The 19,376-nt window shown below is 38.1% G+C and overlaps 1 protein-coding gene across 1 annotated transcript in view; it reads left to right on the forward strand.

Annotated features, from left to right (window-relative positions):
• The first annotated feature begins 388 nt into the window (after positions 1 to 388).
• BAZ2B (bromodomain adjacent to zinc finger domain 2B) overlaps positions 389 to 19,376 on the forward strand; it is a 157,387-nt gene continuing 138,399 nt past the window's right edge. The window contains 2 exon segments of the mRNA XM_014584318.2: positions 389 to 406; positions 1,169 to 1,312. Of these exon segments, the coding sequence (XP_014439804.1) occupies positions 1,171 to 1,312 (142 nt within the window). The 5' untranslated portion in view covers positions 389 to 406; positions 1,169 to 1,170.

The raw sequence follows: 19,376 nt of genomic DNA on the forward strand, positions 1-19,376 counted from the left end.
ATATAAACTATTGCAATAAAACAAAAGATTGGACCCACGATAGCTAAACAAATAAATAAAGATGCTTAGAAGTGGTCTGGCTATAATAAACTGCTTACACTAGGGCTATTTAGAAATAATACTTCAAACTTGACTCCAGAGAAAACCTCTAAAATATATTTGCCATTTTGGAGATGGGATAACTATTGGAGATTACTAAGCCAGGTTTTTGGAAAGTGAAAACCTGTAATTGATATATCACTATCTGGATTTAGAAGAATGCAGTTCATTCAAATGTGGTGACATTTGCTTTCCTTTTTTAAAAGCTTGCTCAAGAGTATGTGTGCTTTCCAGAGAGAAAGCTCTCCTCGATGGGTGTAGTCAGACCGCAGTCCCTTCTTCGTTTCTCTACCCTACTCGAATGTGGGTATGTGTCTACACACCCATACCTAGCATGTTTTTCAAGGCACTGGCTCCAGGACTTGAACTGCAGTTGGCGATGTGGAATCTGACTCTTTTAACCAATGCAGGTTACTGCATCAGTCCAGCATTTTCTTAGTTCATTAAGATAGTATGGTAGGGACCAGCAGTTTGCTTAATGGCTGTGTCACTGGACTCCCATGTAGTCGACTGTGGCTCGAGTCCCAGACCTGGTGGCTTAAACTCATGCCAGACACGCGTGTGTGCTTGCCCAAAGTCTCAAGAGGAGAATGGAGGGAAAGGGATTATGGCGTGGTCATTGTCCCTGGGAGGTGATTTCTTACTTTCTGTCTTTCTGGCGAGTGCACGCGCCCTATAGCAAAAACCTCTCAAAAAAGAAAAGGTAATATTGAAATTATTATAGATGTGATAGATGATGAGGCCATTTAAAAACTAAAAACATAACACGTTCATTCTCCTAAGGTTGTAGCCACACACGTTTATCTGAAATTAGTATATTCAAACCACTGTTAAATTTTTAGATATAAGAATACTTTTATTTGGATTTGCTATACTTAACATTAAACTTATTTTATAAATTGGTATTTTTGATTGTTTTTATCTACTCCATATTTTGTCTTTGAGAAGTGTATAATTCTAAGTTTCACATCTTTAAAAGAATGCAAAAAGTTTAAATATACTTCTTTTGAATGATTAATTCCATTATCTACTAGTGTACTAATAATTAGCATTTTTTCCCCTTTCTTAGATATGGAGTCTGGAGAACGGTTACCATCTTCAACTGCTTCCTCTACTACACCAACTTCATCTACACCTTCTGTGGCTTCAGCAGTTTCAAAAGGCGGCCTTTCCACTGGAGCTGCTTCACTTAGCTCTACAATCAACCCATGTGGTGAATATCCTTTATTAACTCAATTTCAGAATGTCATCCTTTTAATAATTTGCATTCTTTTTCTTGTAAGAATTATTTATTTAATTTTATTTATTGTTATTATTTATTTAATTTGACCAGAGAGAGACACAGAGAGAAAGAGGGCGGAAAGTGGAAAAGCAAGCTACCAGGTCCAGGACTCAAACTGTGGTTGGCCATGTGGGAGTCTAATGCCTCAACCACCACGCCACCTGCAAGCCCCAATAATTTGCCTTTTTAGGGCTTATTGAGCTCTGAATACAATGCTCTTCTGATCACCATTTTAGTTTAAACATTTGGTCTCTCTGCTTTTTCTGAATTTTACACTGGAGTAGTACTAGCTATTCCAGATGGAAACTCTCTTTGACAGTTCAGCCTTATTTTGTTTTCATGTCATTAATAAATTATTAAATGTGAAGTATTTAAAACAATAGGAGCATAAAGGAGTGAAGAAACATGTAAGAGTCTTCGGTGGTAAGATTAGGTTCTAGTGCAATGTCCTGAATTTGCTTCTAGTGTTTGAAATAATTGTCACAAACTCCAAGTACACCAGTTCACAGATGTGTGAACTAAGCAGATAATTTAGTTGGTGGAAAATAGGTTAAACAGTTTAGCATATGATAAGTTTTTTTTAAAATATGAACAAAGTTTATATTATAAAAAGGAGATATTTATTTCAGAAGTGAAAATATTCTCAATTTTGATTAATTGTGTACTCTCCCAAAATGTACCTTTATCTACCCCCACACAATAATTCTTTGCCCTTATACAGGATTACTAGAATGCATTCTTCTTCTTAAAAGTCCTAAATTTGATTACCTTATTTCTTTATAGGTCAGAAGCATTTTAACCTTAAAGATTTTTTATCTAGTAGATTATTTAAAGTCTATAAGCAACAGAATAGGAATTTAAAAATTAGATTTGTGATTTTGCATAAATGCAACACATAAATATGAAATATTTGCTTATAGAATGTCTTAGTAAGTTGTCAAATACATATTTTAAATTATTTTTTGATAGGGCACGTGTGCTCACCAGAAAGACAGAGAGAGACAGAGACAGAAAATGAGAAATCACCCTCCCCCCAGGGGGCATGGCCGTGCTTCAATCCCTTCTCTATTCTCCTCTTGGGATCTTGGGCACGCACGCACACGCGCATGGCATGAATTTAAGCCATAGGGTCCAGGACTCAAACCACAGTCGACCACGTGGGAGTCCAGTGACATAGCCATTACACCAACTGCTGATCCCAATATTTTCAATTATTTTTATTTTTCTAAGAAACGGAATGACAAAGCTATTGTTTTGTCATTGTATTATCATGGAAGAGTTTTATAAAAGTGATTTTAGTGATTGTGAAATAAATAAAGAGTGTTGCAATTTTCTTTCTTTTTAACATTTATTTATTTATTTTCCGTTCACCAGAGAGGGACAGAGGGAGAGAGAGAGAGAGAGGGAAAGTGAGAAAGCAAGTCGCCAGGTCCAGGACTTGGGCCACAGTCATCCATGTGGGAGTCCAGTGCTCTTTACCACTACGCCACCTGCTAGCCCCACTTTCTTTTTCTGTTTTCTTTCTTTCTTCTTTTTTTTGGGGGGGGCGGAGTGATTTTTGCTATAGGGTGCACAAGCTTGCTAGAGAGACAGAGATTTTGGGCACCCATATACATGCGCCCTGCATGTGCTTTAATCCACCAAGTCCAGGACTCAAACCACGGTCAACTACGTGGGAGTCCAGTGTCATAGCCATTATACCATCTGCTGGTCGCAAGAGTGTTACATTTTAAAAATCAGTATAATCCCTCTTCTGTATCTTTTGTAAATGTCATCAAGAAATTTAACTTCATTCACTTTTCCCTTATATGTAAAACAATGGCCCTTGATGATACTCTGTGCTCAAACTGTGATGCCAAAATTGGCTTCTGCCTTAGATAACTTTGGATTCATGATTTCATACAGTTGTACTTTTGTAATTATTCTTTCCTGTTTTTATACCTCTTCTTTCTCTTTTATTTCTTGTCAGCTCATTTTAATGTCTTCTGATCTGTTCTTATTTTGTATTTATTTTTGAATCAATCTTTAACTTACATAATGTTTCTAGAGAAATGTCTTTTTTTTTTAATGCAGAAGGTTTCAATAGCATTGTTGAATACAGAATATTGAGTTTTTTGGATTTTTTTTTCTCACTTAGTTTTCTGAATTAATGACACTGAAATTGCTTAAAATTCTATTGGGCTCTTCTTTGTTAGGGGTGGTGGAAATTGCAGAAGAGATGGGATATGCTGAGTTGCTGAATAGCATCAGAAATCTTACCTAGAAAGGGATTAGTTTTTATCATTTGTGAATTAAAAAGGGCGTAGTATCTTTATATTGAGCTGCTTACAAGGAAAGTGTGGTATATTTCTCTTTACTCAGAAATATATCATTTATTAACACATTTTCTGATGCCTAGAGAATGAATTTTTTTTTTTCTTGGAGAAGTTTTTGCAGTAGGGCACGTGTGCTTGCTAAAAAGACAGAGAGACAGAAAGAGAGAAATCACCCCCCAGCAGGATGGCCACGTCACAATCCCTTTTCCTCCATTCTCCTCTCTGATCTTGGGCACGCACGCACACGCATCCGGCATGAGTTTAAGCCACTGGGTCCGGGAGTCAAACCGTGGTTGACTACATGGGAGTCCGGTGACATAGCCATTATGCTAACTGCTGGTCCCAGAATGAATTTTTTTTAACTTTCTAAATATAATGAGTTTTTAACTTTCATTGTTGTGGTTCATGTTTAAAATAAACTCTTTCATTATGTTACAACATTTAAGGGCTCAGTTATGCTGCACAACTGTTTTTTTGTATTTTTCTTTCTTATCTAGTTTGAACTATTATTTTTGCCTCACATATTATCTAAAAATTTTTTCTTTTTTTAAACAATTACTTAATTTTATTTACATATATATACACATTATTGTATATCAATTTTGTATATATTGTATATAAATTTATTTTAATTTGACCAGAGAGCGATATGGGGGGTGGGGTAGACAGTGAGAAAGCAAGCCACCAGGACCAGGACTCAAACTGTGGTGGTAGTAGTGTCATGGCCATGTGGTAGTGTCCAGTGCCTAAACCACCATTCCACCTGCTGGCCCTCTAATTCTCTCCATTTTAAGATAGAATGGAGCAATTATATATCTGACAACTTTATCTTAAATAATTTGATATCAGGGTTTTAGATAGATAGATAAATAGATAGATAGATAGATAGATAGATAGATAGATAGATAGATAGATAGATAACAAATCTTGATTCATTCATCATTCAATTGCCAAAGGGTACCTGAGTGAGCAAGAGAGAAAGAGGAAAGAGAGAGAGAGAGAGGAAGCACTCCCTTGGTCTGGTCATACAGCAATCCTTTTTTCTTTACTTCTGTATCCCATTAGTATCCTGAGCTTATAGGATGTGTGCCTTTTGTGGAGTTGACAGGGTTAGGATTTGAATCCTGGTCCACTATGTAGAATTCTGGCTTCCATGGTGCAGGTAGAAACAAAATTTTGATCTTAAAAATGTCAAAACCTTAAAGTGCCTTTGGAAATCATTCTGTTGTTTTAAGTACTTAATCTCTTTTTTAAAAAAATTATTTATTTATTTTTATTCATTCATTAATTTTAATTTGACCAGAGAGAGACACAAAGAGAGTGAGAGAGGGAAAGGAAGAAAGCAAGCTGCCAGGTTTGGGACTCAAACCGTGGCTGGCCATGTGGGAGTCCAGCACCTTAACCACCACGCCCCCTGCTGGTCCCAGTACTTAATTTCTTTTTTAAAAATCTTTTTTATTTTATTTTTAAATAATGTTTGCTAAAGTCCTGTGCACTCACCAGAGTGAGATACAGAAACAAAGTCAGAAATCACCCCGTAGAAGAGATGGTCACACCACAATCCCTTCTCTCCGTTCTCCATTCCAGGCACACATGCGCTTGGAGTGTTTCTCAGTCTGTGGGATCCGGTACTCAAATCACTAAGTCAGCCATGTGAGATACAGCCACCTAAACTTCTGCCTACATGCTGACCTGTTTTTGTATTATTTTATTTTATTTTTAGTTTTGCTACAAGGCACATGAGCTCACCAGAGAGAAACAAAGAAAGAGAGAGAGAAAGAAAGGGAAAGTGAGAAATCACCCCCACCAAACACACAAGGTGGAGATGTTTATGCCACAATCCCTTCTCCATGTGGGATTTTAGGCACATATACACAGGTGCCTGGCCTGATTTTCAAGCTGCTGGATCTGGAACTCAACCTCAAAATTTCCCACGTGGGATCTAGTGCCTTAACCTCCATGCCTCTTGCTAGCTCAGAACAGTTTTCTTTTAAAGAATTATTTCTCTGTCATTTATATGATATCTGTAGGAATTCCTCTGAGTTATAAGAGATGTAATTCAAATTTGCTGTCAAACTTCGAGTGATCAAATGCTATCTGCTAAATCAATACGTTGTTAAGATCTGAGATTTTACCTACTTGGGACTTAGCCTGTTATAGCTATGAATGGTGGAGGAAGACATGAGACTCCTGGATCAGAGATTTTGTGCTGGGATTGGTTCCCCTTGCCAAACCTCATGAGACAATGTGGAAAGGTTTAGTTGAATTTAGCATACACTCAGTTTGTGTCACAGCGAGGAACATTGAGCTTGGCAAGTCTGCTGCTTTTATAGAAATGCAAACAAATCTACTCTTTTTCTGGGGGAAGATGTCACCTCATCTTTGGGAGGTTTTGCACTGGAAATGCAAGCTTGAAAAATAGCCCATCCAAGAGTATCAGTCAAAGCCTTGTATTCTTGGCATAGCCAACAATAACATACAGGGACTCAGCCCTTGGAAGATTGCCTCTTAAAATATACCTTCAGCTTATTACACTAACTTGAATAGAAAATAACACTCATAAACACTGCTTAAGGCTACAGCTATATGGGTTTTGTTGGTCTTATCAGAAGAGTAATATTTATTTTCCCTTAAGGAATGATTTGTTTTTTCTTGTTGCTTTTAGTTTTGCCAGAGGATATGTTGTCTCACCTAAGTGAGATAGAGAGAGTGAGAGGGAAAGTAAGAAAGCAACCCCAGATGAGACAGTCATGCTGCAATCCCTTCTCTATTTTTCACTTCCTTCAGGATTTTGCGTATGCACACATAGGTCCCCAATGTGTTCTAAAAAATAATTTTAGAGTAGTTTCTAAAAAATGGGTTTTAAGATAAAGAAACCTCTTTCTTTTTTGTTCAAGATACTGAACAAAAATCTTTACTAGCTAGCTCCTAAAAATAAGAGGAAAACACTTCATGGTCATATGGCTTGTACCACTCTAGTACTGGTAAGTACTCTGTCAGTTCCTCAGAAAGAACAAACCTTTTTCTGGCCTTGAACGGTACTGGGAATATACCACCAGAGCCAGATGATGAACAGTATCCTACAGAGCAGGTTCAAAGTTATTCACACTGTTCCACATACTGGCTCTTAGTGAAAGCTCAGAGAATAGTATTTAGGCGTAATTCCACAGATAAACTTTACAGATTAAATGTGTTTGAGATTTGTGGTCATTTGACCTAATATAAAGATAGGATTTTGAGAAATTTCAGTTGTAGTTATGCTGTGCCATAGAGCAGTGGTTGTTAATTTATTTTGAGGTGGAAGCCCTTAAACAAAAGTTTGTACAAATATATATAAAAGTGATCAGTGTTTAAAACTTTTTTAGTTAAAGCTGGAGTATGCCTCCTTTTCTTTTTTAAAATTAGAGACTGATTTACATATGTATCTAAATTGTAGGTCTCTACAGAAATGCATCTAATCCTGAAATATTGAGGAAATTGTAGGGTGATTAGTAAGGGATCAATTTAAGACATTTATTAATTATGACAATAATGAACTATGAAATGGAAAGCATGGCAGATAAACACACCAGCCCGCAGATGGGCAGTCCAGAGGGGAGCAATTTCATCATAGACCTGGGCTGCTTGTAATGATATATTCTGTCCCTAAAGTATGAGGCTTCTGTGCTCCTGTGTATATGTCATGTCTGCTAAAGGGCTGATTCACTTATGTCACCTTCTTCCAGGAAGAAATGGGGGAAGAGGAGGAAAAAGTTGTATGCCAGCTGACTTTGACCCCCTTTTAAAGATCTTTCCCAGAAACTCCACTTAGAGATTTCTCCCTGCGTGTCTTTCATCAGAACTATGTGGGTGGTAACCTCAGCTTCAAGAAAGGCCAAGAAGAATAGTTTTTAACTGAATACAGTGTTGACCTGAATAAAATGGGGTTTCTATTGGTAAGAAAAAAGAATGGGTTAGCAGTATCTACCATAGCTAAGGAGAGCAGGGAAGTAGCAAGTAGGTCAAACTGGGGAGCAGGCACAACCAGTTAGAATTTCATGCTTGGGAATTTAGGCAGTATAATACAATGATTAAAGATAAGGACATTGGGGGCCAGCTCCATGGCTAGGTGGTTGGGGCATTCAGACACCCCTCAGTTTAAGTGACCAACTCTGGGGTTCAAGTTAAGCCTCCAGCAGCACTTATGAAGCATGCCAGCCATGAACATGTGTGTGCATACCCAAATTCTAACAAGATAGAGAAATGGTGCATGGATCGTGGCATGACCATTCCCCAGTGGGCAGTGCTTTTTCCTCACTGTAGCTCTCTGACTCTGTCTCTCTGGCTAGTGCATGTACCCTTTGGCAAAATTAAGAGGGGGAAAAGAAAGGGCAAGGACTTCACAGTTGAAAGGCCCAGGAATTGAATTGTGGCTTGATTACTTAATAGTTTGTCGATTTGGGTACATTACCCTTTTCTGAAGTGCAGTTACCTCATCTATAAAAGATGTGTACCAACACCCACTTTGCAACAAATAAATGAGATAATGCTTAACGTACAGTTGGTTCCTAGTATAATAAATTGTAACCTAGTTTTATTCATACCTTATCCAAAGGAGTAGTTTTATATGATCCCACTGCTTTGAAGATGATGGCTCTATAGCACGTGGCTCATCAGTTTGTCATAGGGATTGAACTAGAGGCTGAGAAGACTTTAGGAATTACTTATACTTTCGCAGATAAAAAATGGTGAGGGTCCAAAGTAAGGAGTTATTGGAGATAGAGCAATAAGAAATTCACGAAGACAGGGAATTTTCATAGGCTACAGTGACTCAGTTTGTACAAAGGGATGTTGAAAAGAGAGAGAAGCCCTGGTATGACTTGGGTAACTCAGAACAGGATGGCTTAATGAGAAATGTGGATGAGGACTAAGTTTTTTGAAGACTGTTACCTCTTTACATGTCGCATTTCATTGGATACATACATTCATATATCTAAGCAACTCCTATTGGCTGTTTTGAATTTTTTCTAGCTTTTGCCAAACAATGTGGATATCATTACACACAGGTCTCCATGCATATAAGAATACATTTCTGAAGGTACCCTCGACTTTACCAGTGTATCAGTTTATTGTCCCTCCAGATGGGTAGTTACATTCTTGATGCTTTCACCCTTCCTAACGCTTAAACATTGTCAGATAGCTTGACTTTTGTCAATGATGAATAAATAGTGTTTCACTGAAGTGCCTTTTTGTAAGCTTCTAGCTTTTTAAAAATATTTCCTCTTTTTAAAAATACCTATATATGGCCTCAGAGCATATTTCTAATGGGTTGTGTATCTTTTTCTTATAGATTTATGAGTTCTATACTGGATGCTGGTTTATCTTACTGTTGTATTTGTAGGAGGTATTTTCTCACCTTATGGTGTATGCTTTTTATTCTGTGTTGTCTTTTGACTAACAGAACTTCCAACATGAATGTAGTTGAATTTATCAATATTTTAATTTATGTCTTCTGTCTTATTTAAGAATTCCTCCTTTACCTCCAAGATTTGCACTTAAAAAAATTTTGCTACAGGTTTTGTGCAATCAAGAGAGAAAGAGAGAGAGAGAGAGGAAGGAAGTATGCTCCCCTTTGCATGGGGAATGGCCACATCTGCAATCCTTTTGGGGGATTGTGGGCACACATGCACATGCACCTGGTGCATTTCTCAAACCAGCAGGTTCAGGACTTGAATGACACAGTCGGCCGTGTAGGATTCAGCCACCTCAACCAGCAGGCCATGGGCTGGTCTAATTATGCAAGTACCTTTAAGATTTCACTTACTGCTATAACAATATACCATGCTCACTTCGGCAGCACATATACTAAAATTGGAACAATATACCTTACACTGGGTAACTTAGAAACAGTAGAAATTTATTTCTCATGGTTTTAGAGACTGGAATGTCCAAGATCAAATCATCAGCAGATTTAGTGTCTGGTGAAGATTTAATTCTGTGCTTCAGAGATGGCATTTCCTTGTCACGTCCTCTTCTGGTAGAAAAGGGGGCATAGAAGCTCCTTTCAGCCTCTTTTATAAGGGCATAACTCCCATTCTTGAGGGCAGTACCTTTATGTTTAACCACTTCCCAAAGGCTTTACCTCTTAATACTATCATGATGGATATTAGTTTCCAGCGAATAAACTTGCAGGGGTTACCAACATTTCAGAACATGGCACTCTCATGTAGTTTACTTTGAGAATTACATAGTCATCAGGCCAGTATTCTAAGACTGAATTGTCTTTCTTTCTTTTTTTTTTTTTAAGCGAGGTTTTTGCTATAGGGGGTGTGTGTGTGCCAGAAAGACAAAGACAGAGAGACAGAAAGAGAAATCATCCCCCAGTGGGGTTGGCCACTCCTCAATCCCTTTTCCTCCATTCTCCTCTCGGGATCTTGGGCATGCATGCACACGTTTCTGGTGTGAGTTTAAGCCCCTAGGTCTGGGGCTTGAACCACAGTCAACCTCGTGAGAATCCAACAGTGTAACCATTAATGCCATCTACTGGTTCCCTGAATTGTCTTTCTGATTTTGGAACCTTTACTTGTTTGGGCTGTTGTTTATTATATCAGTGTAGCTAGAGATGTCATAAGCCCCTTAAAGTTGTTTTAAGCAGGAGATTAAATATAAGAGATTAGGTACTTATGAAATCATTGAAAGCAGGCCCCTGGCCTCCATGAAGATTTAAGAGCTTTCCTGCTCAATTGACTTGTTAAGGAAATTAGTTCTGGTTCAGGCAAAGCATTATTCCAACTGTTGATTCCATGATCATAATACCTTAACCTATAATCTAGCAGTCAGAAACTAATGGTAGAACTGGCTCCAGGGCTGTTTTTTGTTCCTGCTAGATCTGAAGTAGCAAAAGGATACTTCAGCCCAAGGTTGGTGGCATAGTCTATAGCATGTTGTAAATTGCAGCACTGAAAGCCACATGGATCTCTGGCCTAGTCCACCTGAAACATGACAGGTGTGCATGCACATGCCCAATGTTCTGATGCACTGGAGGCTGAGGGAAGGGGATTGTAGCATGACCTGACCCTGTAGAGAGTACTTCTCTGTCATGTGTGCACATGCAATTTTTTTGTCACTTCACTTTTTATATTTTGCTGTAGGGTGTGTATGCTTGCCAGAGAGAAAGAGAAGGTGAGAAGGCACCCCCCCAGAGGGTTTGTCACTCTGCAGTCCTTTCTTCTCCATTCTCCTTTTGGAACTTTGGGCATGCATACACACTTGCTCGGTGTGTTTTCAAGCCACAAGTTCTGGAACTTGAAGCGCTTAGGTCATATGGTATTAAACCACCTTAGCCACTACACAACTGGCTGGCCCTGTACATGCATTCTTTATCATAAATAAATTTAAAATATTGCATCAAGATAATATGCTGTTTATATAGCCAATTGCTCATTAACTGTTTTAAAATTTTTTCCAAGTATAGTTGCTTAGGAGAACACTGCCAGTTGATTTCCAGAACTCTGACTGCAAAAAAAGACCGGGAAATGTATTATAGGAAGGCACACTTTAAAAAGGTTAAAACAAATATTGAATGAACCAATTAACTACCCATTTGAACTAATCTGGTTGTAGCCTTCTGTCATATCTATGCACCTCTCTATTATAGTAAACTTTTCTGATCATATATGAGCTATATTCCCATGTTCAACAGTTCCTTTCTTTTAGAAATAGTATTTCAGTAGTGTATCAACTAACTTAAATATCCATATAAATCTCCTTTACCTTATTCTATTCTGTGTAAGAATACAAATTAAATCAAATAGAATGCATTCATTACTCAAAGTAATATGGCTCTTAACTTAGTAACAAATATCTATTATTTCCTTTTTAAAGAATGTGCCAGGCCTACATGTTTGCCCAAGATCCCAGGAAGAGAACGGAAGAGAGAGGATTGTGACATGGCTATCCCCCAAGGGTGATTTGTCACTTTCCCTCTCACTGTCTCTGTCTCTCTCTCTGGTGAGAGCACGTGCCCTATAGCAAAAATCTCTTTAAAAAATAGGAAAGACTGGGACTAGCAGTTGGCTTAATGGCTATGTCACTGGACTCCCATGTAGTTGACTACAGTTCGAGTCCCAGACCCGGTGGCTTAAACTCAAGCCAGGTGAGCGTGCGTGCGTGCATGCCCAAGAGCCCATAAGGAGAATGGAAGAGAAGGGATTGAGGTGAGGCCATCCCCCCAGGGGGTGATTTCTTACTTTCTGTCTCTCTCTTTCTGACGAGCGCATGTGCCCTATAGCAAAAACCTCTCCAAAAAAAAAAAAAAAAAATGAAGGACTATTTAAGAACTTAATTCATGGGGCCGGCAGGTGGCGTGGTGGTTGAGGGCATTAGACTCCAATGTTACCGACTGAAGTTTGGATCCCGGACCTGGCAACTTTCTCACTTTCTCTTTCTCTCTCTCATCTGTCCCTCTCTGGTCAAATTAAAATAAATAAATGAATAAAGTGAAATAATTCTTAAAAAGAAAAAGCACTTCATTCATAAAGTATTAGTATCTGTTCTTTATCTACTGGATCATTTGCATCAATATAAAAGAACATTCTTAGCATTACCCATTTTAAAAAAACAATATATGCCAAAAATTCTTCTGTCATCCCAAATTCTCTTCTAGCTGTTGTCCTATTTTCTGCCAATATTTTCATGGCCTAACTTCCCAAAAAATTATAGCTACATATGATTTCTCATTTTTGTTCTTTTTCATACATATCTCAACCTACTCATCAGTTAACTATTTTTTTTCTTTTTTCTTTTTTTAGTTGCAGAGGACACATGCACTCACCAGAGAGTGGGCGAGCACCCCCTAATGGTGTGAGGTCACACTGCAATCCCCATGGCTCCATTTTTTTCTTCCTATTGGGATCCTACACACACATGCACACATGCCCAGCATGTTTTTCAAGCTCTGGGGCCGGGGCTCACATCATGCTCAGCTATGTGGAATCTGACTCCCTTTAACCACTGAGCTATAGCACTGGCCCACCAAAGTCACTTTTCTGTCTTTATTTCACTTAACCTTTCTCTCAGCAGAATTTGACGCAGGTGACCAGTCCCTCCTTGAGAATCTTTCCTCTTAGTTTCTGTGATTCCACTCTGAGTTATTTTTCTTATGTCTCTGGCTATTTTATCTTTGTTCATTTGTTTGTTTGTTTTCTCCAAATTCCTTTACTCATAAATGTTGCATTTCCCAGGTCTTCATCCGGTAGCTTTTAATCTTTTGCCTCTGTTTAAATGCACCTATATGAAGATTCTGCTCAAACTTCCTCATTGAACTCCTGACCATGTATATATTTCACATAGATGTTTCATAGGCATCTCAGACTTAAAAAAACTGAACATATATAAAACTAAACTCTTCATTTCCCTCCAAAATTTTTTTCCCTAATTTTTCCTCATGTAACTATTAAATTATCGGGAAAGTCATGGTGTATTTTTCTGTTTTTCTATGTAAATATGCATTATGACTTTCCCTCTTTTCCCACTATCTATCCAGTCATTTTTTAAAGCATAACAATAGTGGTCTCTAGATTTTCCCATTTGCTTTCACTCTCTCATCCCAATTTTATTGATTCCACCTTAGAAATAAAGCTCAAATCTATGCACTTCTTTCTGTCTTCACTACACTACCCTGGTCTACACTAAAATCTCTTATCAGAATCAGTGCAGTTCATTCTCTACTTCTATTATTGCCTTGCTGTACTCTTTTCCTCTCAGAATGGAGTGAGGCTGAGGCTGATTGTGCAGCCCCCGCTCCCCCCGCTCCAACACACATACTTTTAGTTCTTTTTCCCTTAGGAGTAATTTATGTACAATAATAATATTCATCATTTTAAGTGTGTATTTTGATGAATTTTGACAAATGTATATACTAATGTGACATCTTGGTTATAAAACATTTTTTATCACTTCAAAAAACTTCACCTGTGTCATTTGGAAGTCATATTTTTCTTCCATTTCTTCTCTTTTTTTTTTTTTTAAGAGTTATTTATTTAACTTTATTTGACTAGAGAGGGACAGAATGAGAGAGAGAAAAGTAAAATGAGTTTTCAAAGCAAGCTGCCAGGTCCAGAACTCAAACTGGTCAGCTATGTGGAAGTCCAGTGCCCTTAACTACCACACCACCGGCTGGCCCCTAAATTTTACTGTCACATCAAAGTTTTCTTACTGTTTTTTTTTTCCCAAAAGAATTATTTTATTTAACATTTATTTTTTTATTTATTTAAATTTGACCAGAGAGGGACAGACAGAGAGAGAGAGAAAGTGAGAAAACAAGCCACCAGGTCCAGGATTCCGAACCACGATCAGTCATGTGGGAGTCCAGCACCCTTAGCCACTATGCCACCTACTGGTTCCCCTCCTTCCATTTCCATCTAGCAATCACTGATCTATTTTCTATCATGTTCTTTGGTCTTTTCTGGAATTTTGTATAAGTGAATGATATAGTCCATATTATTTCGTGCTTGAATTCTTTCATTTAGCCTGATGCTTTTAAAATTTAGTTATGTTGTATGTATCAATAACTCATTTATTTGTACTACTAAAAATATTTCACGTATGTCTATGCCACATTTTACTTATTCATTTACTGTTCATGGATATTGTACTGTTTTAGTTTGGATCAGTTACAAATATCCAACTAACAAGCCTTTGTGTTTTTCAATGTGCTTTTGTTTTTCTTAGGTAAGTACTTAGGAGTAGGCTTGCTAGAGAACCTGATTAGACTGATGCTCCTTCAGGATCGGTAGATGGTGTAATGGTTACATCGCTGGACTCCCACGTAGTTGATCGTGGTTCAAGTCCCTGGACCTGGTAGCTTAAAACACACTGGGCACGTGTGCGTGCATGCTCAAGGTCACAATATGCAAATGGCCATTCCTCCTGGGGGTTGATTTCTCACTTTCTATCTCTCTGTCTCTCCGGTAAGCACATGCGCCCTATGTTAAAAAATCTCTGAAAAAAAAAAAAAAGAGCAGACTGATGTTCCTTGAGTTATGTCCTGATAAATCCATTGTAAGTTTCTATGAATGTGTATAATTTCAAACCACCATAAAGTCAAAAACTTTTAAGTCAAACCATCATAATTTGGGCATTGTCAGTATTTAGTTTGGTAAGAATTGACAGATTTTTTTTTCCCCAAATTGTTTGCAACATTTGTTATCCTCCTACCAGCAATATATGAGTTTCAGGAGTTAGCAAATGGTGTAATGGTTAAGGTGCTGGACTCCCACATGGTCGACCGCAGTTCAAGCCCTGGACCTGGTGACTTGAAACTCACTCTGGGCACATGTGCATGTGTGCCCCAAATCCTGAGAGGATAATGGAGAAGGGATTGTGGCATCCCCCCTGGAGGATGATTTCTCACTTTCTGTCTCTCCAGTGAGCACATGCACCTATAGCAAAAAGCCCCCCCCCAAAAAAAAATGCAAATATATATATGTTTTAGTTACTCTGTACCATGCTAACTCTTGATATTGTCAGTCTTCTTAATTTTAGCATTCTAGTGGGTGTAGAGTGTGTCTCATTTTTATTTTAATTTGTATTTCTATAAAAATGTGCTTAATTGCCCTTCATATACCTTTTTTCATAATGTATCTTATCATATACTTTGCTCTTTTTTTTTTAAAGAGTTTTTATTTGCTATAGGGTGCGTGTGCTTGCCACACAGAGAGAGAGAGAGAGACAGAGAGTGAGAGAGACAGAAAAGTGAGAAATCGCCCCCCAGGGGCATGGCCATGCCACAATCCCTTCTCCTCCATTCTCCTCTCAGGATCTTGGGCACACATGCACACGCGCCCAGCATGAGTTTAAGCCACCAGGTCCGGGACGCGAACCGCGGTTGACTACGTGGGAGTCCAGCAACATAGCCATTCCACTAACTGCTGGTCCCACTTTGCTCGTTTTTTATTGGGTTGTCACTTTTTAAAAAAATTTTTTAAAGAATTATTTATTTATTTATCTATTTAATTCCCTTTGTTGTTATTATTTTTTAATTTGACCAGACAGAGAGAGAGAGAAAGGGAAAGCAAGAAAGCAAGCCACCAGGACTCAAACCATGGTCGGCCATGTGGGAATCCAGTGCCCTTATCCACCACACCATCTTCCAGCCCCGGGTTGTAAGTCTTTTTAATCTGTGTACTTTTTATTTATTTCCCTTGCTTCAGTGAAATTATACCTTTTAGTACAATGTTGAATAGAAGTGATAACAACAGACATCCTTGCCTTCTTCCTGATCCTAGGGAAAAGCATTTATTCCTTCACCAGTAAATATCATGTTGTGTATTTTTCACAGACGTCTTTTATTAGATTCAGTGCTATTTTACTGAGTTTTTTATATTACGAATTGGTATCGAATTTTGTCACATGCTTTTTCTGTATGTATTAAAACAGTCATGGGATACAATACAATAAATTATGTATTTATTGCCATGAGTTTCCCTGTTAAGTACTACTGTAGTTGTTACCCATAATTTTTTCTATCTTGTTATTTTCTTATTATTCTGGTAAAAATAAATTTGCTTTTGCTTTGTTAATTCTTCTTTGTCTGATGGGTTGTTTAGAAGTCAGTAATGTAAGTTAGCTTTTTTTAAATAGTTTTAGTTTCATTGTGCTAGAAAATATACTCGTGATATCTGTGCTCTAGTTTTTTGGCTTCCTACTGCTGTGTTCTTAGACTAACCCCCTATAAGTTTCTCTGTGCCTGTGAACATTCTTGGCAAGCAAGGTATTTAGGCAGAGATGGGTCTCCTTTCTATGGTTTCCTTGCTTGTCAGATTACCTCCTAATTTCTAGTTACTCTTCAGACATTAGGCTCTGTACGGCGGTGTTGCAAGCTTCCACTGCCTGAGCTAATCTGGTGAGGAAATATACTTAACTAGGAAATATACAGACTCAACAGATCTGCTGTATATAACTCTGCCTTTCAAAAGTGAATTTCTGTACGTTATTTACCAGTCATTTTGCAGTGCCCGGGAATACTTCCCCATTTTGGCACAGTGTACTTGTAATAAAGAATTTGGATAATTTAAGCAGTGAATTTGGATCTCATTTTTCTCTGTGGTTTGCTCACTGCCATAATTTTCCTCTTAAAGTTTCCAGATATTTTCTTAGCCCTGGATTCTGATCTCTTGCCCCTTTTGTTGGTAAACCTGCTGTTTTTTATTCTGCCATTTTCTGTGGTTATAGCCATGGGGTTTGAAAGTATTATTAGATTAGAAAGTAATTAAAGTCACAGTTCTTCTTTTTTAAAATTTTTAAATTATTATTCATATATTAAATCACTATGCATCATTTAGATTGTGAAGAGACTTTATACACCTCAGTCCAGCCCAGTCGAGACTATTACACACATCCTCGTCCCTCAAGTGTCTTACCTCTCTATTTTCCCCCTACAGTTCTTACTTCTAGTTACTACCTTCCCAGACTAAAACTATTTTGACTTTTCTCTGCTTTTCAGAACCTTTAGGTTTTCTTTTTCTTTCTTTCTTTTTTATCCTAAAGAGTTTATTGCCTTAGGGCACATGGCTATGCCACAGTCCCTTCTCCATTCTCCTCCCAGGATCTTGGGCACACATGCACAAGCTCCCTGTGTGATTTACATGCCACCAGATCTGGGACTCAAACTGTGGTTGACTGCATGAGAGTTCAGTGATATAATGGTTTCGGCATCTGCTGGCCTCTTTTTTTTTTTTTTTTTAGAGAGGTTTTTGCTATAGGGCACAGGCGTTCTCCAGAGAGACAGAGAGAGACACAGCAACAGAAAGTTCCCCCCAGGTGGGATGGCCATGCTTCAGTCCCTTCTCCTCCAGTCACCTCTTAGGATTTTGGGCATATGCACGCACACATGACCTGCGTGAGTTTTAAGTCGTTGGGTCTGGAACTGGTACTACAGTTGACTGCATGAGAGTCCAGCGACCTAACCATTAGGCCATGTGTTGGTCCCTCTAGATTTGTTTTTTAAACCCAAATTTTATATTATAATTACCTGTGGAGAATTCATGTAATCACTTTACTGCTGCAACGTTATCCCCACTGTCAAATTAAAAAAAAAAATTATTTTCTTTTTGGGAACCAGCAGTTAGCATAATGGCTATGTCGCTGAACTCCCATGTAGTCGACCACGGTTTGAGTCCCTGAGCCAGTGGCTTAAACTCACACCAGGCACATGTGCATGCATGCCCAAGTTCCTGAGAGGAGAATGGAGGAGAAGGGACTGCGGCATGGCCATCCCCCCATGGGGTGATTTCTCACTTTCTCTCTCTCTGTCCCTCTCTGTCTTTCTGGCTAGTGCACACGCCCTAGAGCAAAAACCTCTCCAAGAAAAGAAAAAAAATTTTTTTTATGTAAGATTCCAGAAGTGGCATGTAACCCTCCCTGCCAATTCATATATTTCCCAGATGAGAGTGATTGGTTAAAGAATGAGTTTGTGATAAAAGTCAGACAAATTAAAGCCAAAGGGATTCCATCCTGGGTTTTTTATTGATGCTGGTGAGAGAAATTATCTTTCTCCCGCCATAATCCTGGCAGGAAAGTCACATCTGAGGGAGTAAAGTGGGAAAAGGGAAAGAAACTAGGCATCAGAAACCATCAGTGCAGTTTTTTTCATCTAAAGCTATTAAAGCTTTTAAAGTATGTGAGTCATTAAGTTAACCTTTTCACTTAGCCTTATGGAGTTAGCTGTTCTGTGTTTCCAACCTAATTGATACATAAGGCTGCCTACCCTCCATGATTTAATATTGCCTGCTTCTTTAAGCATACCTAATGCTTTTCTTACTCTGTCCCATTATTTTCTACTCTACATGAACAAAACACTTTCTCAACTCAGGATCTTAAATATGCCCTCTCTCTGTCTGAAAGATCTTCATAAGGTTGATTCTGATTCTTTGTCTTGGGTCCTGACACATCGTAATGGTTAATTTTATATATTCACTTGATTGTGACACAAGGCGCCCTAATTCAACATCATATCTGGGTATGGCAGTAAGGGAGTTCACAAATGAGGTTAGCATTTGAATTGGCGGACTAAATGTGGAACAAATTTCTTTCTCCAGTGTAGACTGGAATCATCCAATCTGTTGACGGCCTGAACAAAACAAAAAGAATAAGAAAGGAGGTAGTTTTTTTTCTTTTCCTGACTGCTTGAGCTAGATATCAGTCTTTTTTCATAATTGGAATGTACACCACTGGTCTTCCTGTGGCAACCTCCATAATCTCATCATGAGCCAATTCCTTATAATAAATTACATATAACAAATCAGTGAATCCTGTTGGTTCCATTTATCTGAATAATCTTGACTAAAACAGACATTAATTAGAAAGGTCTCCACTCATAATGTCTAGGTAATGGCTCTATTCCTCTCTGTTTCTATACCTGAGAACTTCCTCCATAATGCTCTTCACATTTTATAATTATGCACTTGGTGGTGCATTACTTACTTTTCTCCTTTTCTGTGTTTAAAGGCAAGGTCAGTGTCCGGCACAAAATATATGATAAGAAAGATTCCTTGAAGAAAGGAAGGAGAGGAAAGATGAGTTAATAAGACTAGGACTAGAAAACTAGGTGATAAATTAATTATTGATTAATAACTTGTCTAAGTTATGCTATGGTATGTTTTTCAAAGCAGATATGTTTTTATATATATATATATATATAT

The sequence above is a fragment of the Tupaia chinensis genome, unplaced genomic scaffold (genome assembly GCF_000334495.1).
Source record: "Tupaia chinensis unplaced genomic scaffold, TupChi_1.0 Scaffold146346_1, whole genome shotgun sequence".
NCBI classification, from domain to species: domain Eukaryota; kingdom Metazoa; phylum Chordata; class Mammalia; order Scandentia; family Tupaiidae; genus Tupaia; species Tupaia belangeri.